The sequence below is a fragment of the Zingiber officinale genome, chromosome 5A, assembly GCF_018446385.1.
Source record: "Zingiber officinale cultivar Zhangliang chromosome 5A, Zo_v1.1, whole genome shotgun sequence".
Classification (NCBI taxonomy): Eukaryota; Viridiplantae; Streptophyta; class Magnoliopsida; order Zingiberales; family Zingiberaceae; genus Zingiber; species Zingiber officinale.
The window spans coordinates 68,774,100-68,786,248 of NC_055994.1; the positions used below are offsets into that span (position 1 = coordinate 68,774,100).

The 12,149-nt window shown below is 34.6% G+C and overlaps 2 protein-coding genes across 2 annotated transcripts; both read right to left on the minus strand.

The window, feature by feature from the left end:
• Positions 1-5,608: 5,608 nt before the first annotated feature.
• On the minus strand, positions 5,609-8,217 carry LOC121980555 (tubulin beta chain-like). The gene is made up of 3 exons (XM_042532642.1): positions 7,728-8,217; positions 6,945-7,214; positions 5,609-6,474 (listed from the first exon to the last, which is right to left on the minus strand). The coding sequence occupies exons 1-3, from the start codon at positions 8,119-8,121 to the stop codon at positions 5,798-5,800; spliced, it is 1,341 nt and encodes a 446-aa protein (XP_042388576.1). The 5' UTR covers positions 8,122-8,217; the 3' UTR covers positions 5,609-5,797.
• Positions 8,218-10,646: 2,429 nt separating this feature from the next.
• On the minus strand, positions 10,647-11,181 carry LOC121979618. The gene is made up of 2 exons (XM_042531613.1): positions 11,089-11,181; positions 10,647-10,988 (listed from the first exon to the last, which is right to left on the minus strand). The coding sequence occupies exons 1-2, from the start codon at positions 11,179-11,181 to the stop codon at positions 10,647-10,649; spliced, it is 435 nt and encodes a 144-aa protein (XP_042387547.1).
• Between the last annotated feature and the right edge of the window lie 968 nt (positions 11,182-12,149).

Below are 12,149 nucleotides of genomic sequence, written 5' to 3' on the forward strand. Positions count from 1 at the left end.
TATAACAAATGGACATGAATTAAATGGACTAATACTGTTCATACATAATGACAATAATAATAATAAAACTCTTACAAACTAAATAGGCTGACACCACTCCCACTAGGACAAACATTAATGCAGTAACCAACATAATCCCCTTCAACCTGGACTCATTTGAGGCAATCTCAGATAGACCAACTTCAAGATTTTCCATTCGATCTATTATCGAAACTTCTTCAAAATCCTCTTTACATTCTTCAGGATCCTCCTCTAGATTCTTTTCAAATTCTTCAGGATCTTCCTCTAGAAACTTATGGTGAAGTAGCTCCACACACAACTATGCATATAAGGTTCTTCCTTTGGAGAGCCTCTATATTTAGTGTGCTACCACTTTAGTATTCTCCGGCAATGAACGAATAAACGCCCAGATCCTGTAATTATCTAGGATTGGAAACTCTTCTTATTCGAGTTTTCAGGACTGGTAATCATTCGTGTCATCTTTAAATTGAAATTAAATAAGTTAGTACAAAACCAACTAACCAGTAAAAAATTAGCTTAATTTAATTTATATAGGCATAGCATCAACATTATTAATCAAGAAAAATAAATCTTCTTGATTTTCAGGAGTCTAAATCGACTGATCTATTTGATCGGTTGATTCGGAATCTAGATCTGAATTCTGTCCAATGTTCTCATTAGAACTAATCTAACTAGACTGAGATTTCTTACTTATGTTCTATTAATCTAAGCCTATTTAAGTCAATCTCTGACTTATTGATCAAACTTAGGTCTATTTGATCAAATCAATATCTATTAGATTAAGTTTGGCCCATTAGAACCAATGTAATTAGTTTAGTTAAACCAACTAATGGTTTAAACTAGATTGGGCTCTAATTAGACCAAAAGATTAGTCTAGTTAAACTAACCTAGTCGGTCTGGTTCAGTGAACCAGATCCAATTTAAATTTGACCAAAAAGTTTAAACTCATCCTAATTAAATCAATAATAAATTGATCTGGTTAAACTAACCAATAGTTTGAACTAGATCTTGGTATTATTGAATCAAAATGATCTGATTAAACCAACCAATGGTTTGAACTAGATTGAGATCCTCATAGACCAACCCAATTTGATATGGTCTATTTCCAATTAACTAGACCGATCTAGTTTGGACCATTAAATAGTCATGCAAATTCAAATACAAGAATTATTAATTGAAAAATTAAAAACACAAAGTTTTAATTTTCAATCAATTTTTGTTAAAAAAAATAACCTTCATTATTGTATTTTTTTTACATGACGTAGCTTTCATTTTTTTTTAATTTAAAAAAAATTCTTTTGACGACCGTAACCAATACTGTTCATCTTACTCAGTTTAATCGATTCCTTGATATTTGAATCGATTAAATTTTCAAAATGACTAACTTTAATTGATTACAAATATGTTTTAATCGATTACCCAGATCGATTAAAAATCTATTTGAATCGATTACACCTGTGCTTGAATCGATTACACAGATTTACTATACTTCAGTTTAATTGATTACACAGATTTTGAATCGATTAAGATCTATTTAAATTGATTAATTCAATCGATTAAACTTCTTCTTCTCTTCTCTGTCGTGACCATGACAGTCTCATCTTCTGCCGCGACGAATGCGATCGTTGGTCTGCCAACGTGGTCACTAGCACTCTCTGGCCATGGAAGTCGATAGCCAACAACTTCTCAGGGCTCGACAATTACGGCAAATAGCGATCCAGTCGCAATCTTGCCTGGCGACGGTGGCAGAGATATTTTTTCAACGAAGAGACAAGTTTCATGTAGTTTTAGAACTAAGACACTACTCTGATACCATTGTTGATAGTTCTAAAACATGAAAAAAAAATAAACACTTACAGTGATCTCCCACAGATCTGCAATCAGCGCCGGCAAGACTTGCTGACGAGAGAACGATTACATAATGAGAAACTTCTTCATGGTTCACAAACCAAATCCCTCTTGTAAGATTGTATAAACCAATCTTGAATGTTCTTCTTTGCTCACCGTCGACTCCGCTGTGCACACACTGATCACCTTCTTCCTTCTTCCGATTGCTCTTGGACGCTTCATTATATAGGAAGAAAGCATTGATTTGTAATCGATACTTTGATAACATATAATGGAGGAAGATGAAGGTGAATGAGCACCCCCTTCATTTTCCTAACGTTACAACTAATGCAACGCCCAACAGATACACTTGGACTTTATCTTTATCAACTCCTTATTAGACTTTCAACTACTAAGTCTTTGATTAACCATGCCCACTTAGGTTTCATCTTGTTAATTTTCTATTGGACTTCTTTTAACTTCCTATTGGACTTCCTTATAAGTGTGACTAGTTTAACGTTTTGCTTCTGCTGTTAATTGTGTTTGTGTTTGACCTTACTAATTCTTTAGCAAGAATATTAGAATCGTATTTGTAGCTGCTAATCACTATTCCATCCCTTCTATCCTGATGCACTAATCCTAACGTTAGGTCCATCTAACAATTTTGACCGAAACTGTTAAATGACCTTTTAAAGACTAAAACAATAGAAATAAAAGCCACTATAAAAAAACTATCATTTAGGGACGAAAATTTAGGACGAATAATATTCGTTGTAAATTTGTGACTGATTTTGCAACGAAAACCTAATTCATCACAAATTAGCAACGAAAATAGAAACAAAAACAATTCGTTGCAAATTAGCAACAAATATATTTTCGTTGCAAAATTCGTTGCCAATCTCCGTCAAAAAATAAATTTCGTTGGGAAATTTATAAAATTTGCGACGAAAAAATTTGTTCATCACAAAAACTAAGATAAATAGATAAATTTTTGCGACAAATCTATGATTTCATCGCAAATTGACAACGAATATATATTCGTCGCCATTATCGTCACAAATTAGGGATGAATTTCCGAGTTCGTCACAAAATTTTTGTTTTTTAAGTGATACTTTAAAAATTTGGAAGATGATCCTAGAGAGTTCGGATTGACACGAAACAAGTTTCTATGAGTTCGTATCGTTCTCCTCATCTTACTAGTGGGCCCAAACAAAATTTTTAACCAATATTCAGATGTTTATAAATTTTCTAAAGGTTCTAGTGAAAAAAATGATTAGGTGATCAGTTTAATCCTATGGAAATTTTTCATCGGTCGTTAGGATAGATCAGAAAGTGCTTATGGTGGATAACCCAAAAGTCCAATATCTCTTGGTTGCAAGACTCATTTGGAGAAAAAATTTCTATAAATACGTCATAGTTGAGAATCAAACCGTTGATATATAAGTGACAACTGAACATCCTTCCACTGTACCATAGCTCCGAGGGCCTAAAGATTCTAGTGAATACAATAGAGAGATCAATTTTGAGATTTGACAAACTTATATCTTTCTAATAATTTTGGATAAACTTCCTCTATGATTTAAACAACAAAACTAAGATTATAGAAACTTCAAGGAAACATAATAGACGAATCATCAAACTCTTTATGAGCTTGAGAGAATCTTGTCGGTCAATATCTAAATAAACAAGGATTGGAAATTAAGTGTAAACGGTTTCTAAGAATAGGTGTAATTGATGAAGGCATATGTAGATTTGGCAGACGAGTTAAACTAATAAGAAAACAATAAGAAAAAAATATATATAATTTTAAAGTAATTCTTTATGAAAAGAAACAAGGTCCTACGAAGAAATGAGATCTTCATATCTAATGCTACAATTGTATAGATTAAAAAAAAAAAATAGCGTAGTTGAAGTAGCAGCAAGGTTTAATATACATATTCAAATATTTACCAACAAACCTCTCATTTTTCTTTCAAATGTTTTTAAATGCTTTTTCAGATAGTTAGTAGACACCCCTTTTTTTTATCAAATGTTTTCAACTAACAGAGGAAGGTACTAACTAGGTCAGTTGGCAAGAACACTACAAATAATTACCAAAGTCTTGAGCTATCTTTAAAACAAAAGAAATTACTATGGGAAGCCATCTTGCTTTATTATGGTCCGATGTGATCATGAGTTTTAATGATTTGGATAAAAAGTTTAAGTTAGATTTATCATTATATTTGATAAGTGTATTTGAGTTATGTAGATTTATAGGATACATATATGACTCATCTTGATGACTTCAGGTCCGGTGAAGAATGGAGCATTCGAGGGACCATGGATAAGGCAACAAGCACAAGAGCCGAGGGAAGCACACTTCGAGGCATACGCGAAGGATGATATTGGGACAAGCCATGGGCTTGAATGCATCCGAGGGATGAAAGCTAAAGAATGAAGATTTGAAGGTAATAGATCAAGGCTACGAAGAAAAGTCAAGTGAGTCGTGAGTAAAGGTGTAATCGAGCCAAGCCAGCTAAACTCTTGAATGTTTGAGTTTAGCTTGTTTATAATCGAGCCGAGCTCAAGCTTTATTTAACGAATATATTTATAACCCAGGAGATTATTTGAACTTTTATCGATCATAAACGAGCTTAATAAATATAAATTATAAATTTAAATATTTATTAAAAATTAAATTATATATTTAGAGAAATTATAATATTCTTATTAAAATTTATAATTTTATTCTAATAAATAAATAAATTTAATAAATTTATCTATATTTTTCATAATTAGAGTGTAAAATCTATAAATTTAATTTTAAAACTATTTTTTTCATATAAAAGTTTATTCATAAGCTTACTAACGAATGTTCATGAGCTAACGAGCCGAGTATTGTGAAGCTTAAACTTGATTTGTTTATCTTAACGAGCCTCATTAAACGAGCTCAAACGAGCTTTTATTGAATCGAGCTTCGAATAGCTCATGAGCAACTTGGTTCATTTACACGCATAGTTGTGAGGGTTCGAGTGCTGAGATATTGTATTCGAGGTAAAACCCTAGGTTTAGGGGTTGTTAGTCGACTGGTGTAGTCGATGACTGCGTAGTCGACGACTGCGTAGTCGACTGGGAGCGAACAGAATGCTTTTATTCGCTCAGCCAATGTGGAACAGTCGATTAGTATCGAGTCGTTGGGATGTAATGATCAAATTTTCACAGAGGGCAGTTGACTGGTATACGTAGCAGTCGATTGGTAGGTGGAGTTTTTCAATTCATGACATATATAACCAAGGCTTTGAAGCTTGATTTAAGATTGACGAAATAGAGGTGGTTAACCCCTATTAGTAGTCTTTCACGTGCCTAGCATCTCAAGTGTTCTTGTGAGAGTTGTGGTGAGATTTCTCCACCTACAAGGAGCTACGTGAGTTAGCCGGAGGTTTTTCGAGGAGTCATCCATCGATGGATCGAGAGCGTCCGTCTTACGGACAATCGTAGAGTAGAAGCTTATTTCTGAGCCATATAAATCGACGTGTTAGCGATTTGGTGTTCTTCCTTATTGTTTAGCTTTGTTTATTTATGTTTCCGCTGTGCAACTAACACGTGTAGAAAGAAAGAATCATGAATTAGGGACACCGACTATTCAACGCCCTTCTAGCTGACTATCGATCCTCAACAAATACACCATTAGAGAATTTTGTGATCAATTTTTCTTCTCAAAACCCCATAGCAAATGACTTAATATCCCAATTAGTAGTGTTTTATGGAAACAAAAGTGCCATTTCTCAAATAAACATTATGTAGCTCAATATTAATATCAAGTCACAGCTCTTAGAACACAAGTCATACCTTAGAAGGGTATCCTCATGTCTTTCATGACAGAAGCACAACTAATATCTCACATCAAGATGGAATTATATTTATAAGAGCAATAATAACCATTACTATAGATAGAAGAAACTCAAGCTTCCTAGCCGACCTCTTCTTCTTCCTCTTCCTCTCCTTCATAATCTTCCGCATCAGCTGTTGCATCCTGGTATTGTTGGTACTCAGCCACCAAATCATTCATGTTGCTCTCTGCCTCAGTGAACTCCATCTCATTCATTCCCTCGCCTGTATACCAGTGTAAGAAAGCCTTCCTCCTGAACATGGCAGTGAACTGCTCACTGACCCTGCGGAACATCTCCTGGATCGATGTTGAGTTGCCGATGAATGTTGAAGCCATCTTCAGCCCCTTGGGTGGAATGTCACACACGCTTGATTTTACATTATTTGGAATCCACTCGACAAAGTAGGAAGAGTTCTTATTCTGTACGTTGATCATCTGTTCGTCAACCTCCTTTGTGCTCATCTTACCACGGAACATGGCTGAGGCAGTTAGATACCGTCCATGTCGAGGATCAGCAGCACACATCATGTTCTTGGCATCCCACATCTGTTGAGTCAACTCGGGGACAGTGAGAGCACTGTATTGCTGGGATCCCCTCGATGTCAAGGGTGCAAACCCTACCATGAAGAAGTGGAGGCGAGGGAAAGGAATCAAATTCACAGCGAGCTTTCGAAGATCAGAGTTAAGCTGACCAGGGAAACGGAGGCAGCATGTGACACCACTCATTGTAGCAGAGATCAGATGGTTCAGATCACCAACTGGAGCAGAAAAGAAACAATGAACAAACAGAACAAGATAATAACTATTTACTAATCGGGAGATTGACATCTGCAATTATGACGGTTTGGAACATTGAGAAAATTACATATCCACCATAATTCTAATTACCATTTATTAAATTTAGACACATAATGACTGTGAAATGGAGCTACATTTACGCCATGTCCAAAGAAAAGAAGAACAAATGGGGTAACCAATTTTAAAAAATGGTTTAAGGGATTAGCACTAATTTAGGACGCTGTCAGCAACAGGAGACGATTTAACAAGAGAAAAGTACTATTGTAGCAAGGAGGGATCAAAGGACATGCAACTAATAGTATGACTAACACTAGTAGCTCTTGAAGTTGAAATGGAATCAGAGTATGTTACAACGATTGAAGACTGTAGTAAAGCTATGAGATTTGAATTAGACAATTAAAGAATTTTAAAAAATGTTGTTTTCACTTACATGTAGGAGTTGCAAGCTTCAGTGTGCGGAAGCAAATGTCATAGAGTGCTTCATTGTCCAGAACCATACATTCGTCAGCATTCTCCACAAGCTGATGTACCGAAAGAGTAGCATTATATGGCTCCACAACTGTATCAGAAACTTTCGGCGATGGAAAAACAGAGAAAGTAAGCATCATACGATCAGGGTACTCCTCTCTGATTTTGGATATAAGGAGGGTGCCCATGCCAGAACCAGTTCCACCTCCCAAGGAATGGCAGACCTGAAATCCTGCAGATTAAAAACCAAGATTTACTAACAGATAGATCAACCTCGAGGGAGTAAACAGGGTATAATTTCACAGATTTGTGCCCAATTGAAGAGTTAAGACTACAGATCTGATCTGGGCTCTTCCTTAGCACACATGGTAGATCTTTCAAATGTGAGAGCAAAAATATAATGCAACTATAACACGCAGATATACTACACTAGGCTACATAGAATCACACAGAACAGAGGAAAGAAAAAGACATGCCTGGCAGTGATGTTTGTTTTACCGCCGATTAAAGAAATGAATTACAAGAGCCGTTTGCAAAATCTCATCTTTGTTTACAGATGTTGCACCTTTAAGAGAAACCTAACGTAGAAGACACATAAATCCGCCAAAGAGAAGCCAACATTACAAGATCAAAAAATGCAATACTGCCCAGATCTATTGATTTATTCACGAAAAAAAAAATCATTTTTCTTAGAGACTAAGAATACCTACACGCAAAATCCAGCAATTATACCCAAAAACCATACCTTGTAAGCAATCACAGTTCTCGGCCTCCTTCCTCACCACATCAAGCACCGAATCAATAAGCTCTGCTCCCTCGGTGTAGTGCCCCTTCGCCCAGTTGTTCCCAGCACCGGACTGCCCGAAGACGAACTTATCCGGCCTAAAGATCTGGCCAAATGAGCCAGATCTGATGGAATCCATAGTGCCGGGTTCCAGATCCATGAGAACAGCTCGTGGAACGTAGCGGCCTCCACTGGACTCATTGTAATACACATTGATCCGCTCAAGCTGGAGGTCGGAGTCGCCGCCGTACCTGCCGGTGCCGTCAATGCCGTGCTCGTCACAGATCACTTCCCAGAACTTAGCGCCGATCTGGTTCCCGCATTGCCCGCCCTGTACGTGCAAGATCTCTCTCATCTTCGTTTCTTTGGAGACCTAAGCTCGAACGAGGCGTTTCGGTTTCCTAGATAACGACGGAGGACAAATGCGCAAGAAGCGGAGGAGACACGAGCCACGAGCCACGAGCCGCGAGCCGCGAGCCAAATTATGAATTACGGGAGACAGCTCGTGTAAAATTATTATTATTATTATTATTATTATTATTTTTATGTTTAATAATTTAGGTGTTCAACTGTCCGATTAATTTTAAACATAGAGTCTTCCCTTAATATGCCTATAAGTAAATTTAAATATTCATTATTTAGTTCAACTAAAAAGATGAGCATGAAAAATGCAAATTTGTTGATTAGATAGAAAATACATGCGCCAAACTAAGTTCATTAAGTTTATTCATATTGATTTATTTATCAAATTTATATATATATATAATCCTGGACACCAAGTTTATTCGAGAATATTCTATTCATTTACTGTCCAAGTAAATAAATTTTAAAGCTAAACTAATATTTTATTAATTGATGTATGATTAATTTTTTTCTTTTTTTTTAAAGTTTTTGATTGTACTAATAGAATTTTGCCAATAAAATTTAGAAGTTAGATTGAAATATTAAATCAAAAAATAAACGAATTTTTTTTAGATGTGGGGTATATTATAGGACTTCTAAAAGAATTTTTATAAAAAGAAATTTCTATATAAGTATCTTGGTATTTTACGTGGGATGTATTCTAATCAAAATAACAAAACACCAATATAGTTCAAAATATCTAATTATATTTTATTAAAAAACAAATGTTTCCTTTACTTGCCATAACAACACATTAATAACAATTTAAAAGGAGACCGGATTAGGGATGACAATTTTCCCCGCGGGTTTAGGGCCCCGCGGGGAAAACCTGAAATGGGGATGAGGATTCCCCATTTTTCGGGGATGGGGCGGGTATGGGAATACTATCCCCATCTCCGAACCCGCCCCGAATATTATTATTATTAATATTAATAAATAATAATATGATTTTTTTTAAAAATATTAATAAGTGTTAATATTAATATTAAATTTTTTGAAAATATTATTAATAATAATATTATTGATATTGATATTAATATTAATATTATCATTAATAATTATTATTAAATAATAATAATAATAATATAAATTAATTTAGAAATGGGGCGGGGATGGGGAATCCCCGAACCCGTGGGTTCAGGTTCGGGGAATCCCCCAACCCAAAAAAATGAAAACGGGGTGGGGATGGGAATGGCGAACCCGCCCCCGCTCCGCCCCGTTGCCATCCCTAGACCGGATCCTCTTATCCAATGTTTTTATAGATCAGGATTGGAGATGGTCTACAATGCAATTACGATCGGATTGTGGCCATGATTTGATCATAATTAGTTATGATTTCTCCCTGTGTTCATCTTTCCATTCAGATTATAGTTTGGGTCGAGATGGACGGTCGAAGGTCGCTCCTCGCTCGATAAACGGTAGCCTGGCCACCCACCCACGCCCGAAGGCCTCTAGGCGCCCTCCGACTGCTTATCCCAATCCAAACTATAATTTTGATGGGAAGGTGAACTTAGAGAAGAATTGTAATTAATTATGATCGAATCATAGCCACGATCTATCTATGATTATATTATAAACTTTCCCCTAATCTATAAAAAATTGACCAAAGGGTCCTCACTCCTTTTAAATAATATGACAAATTCTCAAAGGCTCCACTTCAATTTTAATTTTACCCAAAAGGCAGACTCAAATTTTACTCTTTAGACCATCTCTAACTGGTGCCTTTTTACATCATTTTAATGTAAAAGGGATACTAAATCTCCTCCAATGGAGATCCCAAAATTTACACTAAAATTATGCAAGTACGGATTTTTTAAATATAATATATTATAATATTTAATTTATATTTAAAATATTCTTAAATATTATAAATTAATATTATTTAATTTAATTTAATTTATTATGTAAATTTTATATATTATAAATTTATATTAGTTATTAACTTAAATAATTAATATTTAAAATATTTGTTATATTACTAAGATTATAAATATATTAAAATTTATAATATTGGTAATTTCATAACAAACACACAATTAAACATTTAAAATTTTAAAATACATAACATATAATCCATCATATAATTTAAAGATGCCACAAACACTAAAGTAAACATACATTTAAATAACTACAATAACATTACAATACTAAACAAATCAATGTTTAATATTATGGAAAATCATCTCCTAATAAACCACCGAAATAATCATAAAATTTACCGGAACCATTCAAAGGATCTTGAGATCCTTGTCATTCTTCTTGAGATGAATTGATCCTAGATCCTTCTCCTTGATGTGGAATTGATTGAGATTTTTGGTTTTCAGTTCTCTTTTGCATAATTTTGACTTGTTCACTACAAATAAATTCACACATTATCGGATCAACAATGGTATTCAAATCTTTGAATAAAATTTTATTCTCTTCCTTGAACATAGCAACATTGGTACTTCGATCCAATGCCGCAACAAGTTCGTCATTCTATGATACCATTTTACTGAATTGTTGTTCATTCTTTCTCTTCAGTTTTTCTTTCTTCACCCCAATAAGTCGTTTAGTTGAAGTACCACCATTGTCTGAATCAGCGATGTTAAGATTAAACGAAGAGACATGTGGAGATGAAGGTGAATAAACATCTTTCTCGAGATTATATGATTGAGAATAATCAGCTTGAGCAGTTTGTCGTTGCACTCTCATAGATGCAGCTTTGACGTTGTCACTATTGAATTTCTCAATACCTTGAAGAATGCTCCACACATGTCCAAATTTGAAGCCCTTTGAGCAATTAGGGTCTTGTACTAATAACATTTGAGCACGATTCATCTGTAAGAAAATAATACAATTATGAAACAAAATTAATAACTAAATTAGATATTGAAAGCAACTTAGATAGTCTACAAAAGAAATAATGAAAACAACTTACAATATCTTCCTCTGATGCTCCACTTGGATTCAATTCTTCGATTTGTCGTATGCAACCCTTCAATTTGGAAACAACAGCAATGATAGTATTCATTCTTTTTTGTAATGATCTTCTCGGTCGTTCTGAATTTTTAAAATTTGAATCTTGATTATACTCTATCTCAACTCTTGCCAGATCAATTTTGGTTGATTCCTATGATTGGATTTTGAGAAATATGAAGATAAACATGACATAAATGTTTATCTTCTTCAACTAAGTAGGATGATGAACGGGAATTCGAACTCATGTTTTTAAAGAGTAAAGGTGCATTATGATGGTCATGTCTAGTATGCCATTATATAGGAAAAAAAAATTATATACATTGTATAAGATTTGTGTGTGCATTGTGATGTCCCGTCACCTTTAAAGATAATAGTGTTATGTGTGCATTGTGATGTCCCATCTTCTGAAATAATTATAATAGTGTGTGCATTGTGATGCCCCATCATCTACAAAAATAATAGTGTTGTGTGTTTATTGTAATGCCCCATCTCCTGAAATAATTATCATGGTGTGTGCATTGTGATGTCCCGTCGCTTGTAAAAATAATAATGTTGTGTGTGCATTGTGATGTCCCATCTCCTAAAATAATAATAATGGTGTGCGCATTGTGATGCCCTTTCATCTGTAAAAATAATAATATTATGTGTGCATTGTGATGTCCCATCTCCTAAAAAAATAATAGTGTTGTGTGTTCATTGTAATGCCCCATCTTCTGAAATAATTATAATAGTGTGTGCATTGTGATGCCCCATTACCTGCAAAAATAATAGTGTTGTCTGTTCATTGTAATGTCCTATCTCCTGAAATAATTATCATGGTGTGTGCATTGTGATGTCCCGTCGCCTGCAAAAATAATAATGTTGTGTATGCATTGTGATGTCTCATCTTCTGAAATAATAATAGTGTGTGCATTGTGATGTCCCTTCATCTGCAAAAATAATAATGTTGTGTGTGCATTGTGATGTCCCATCTCCTAAAAAAAATGATATTGTTGTATGTTTATTGTAATGTCCCATCTT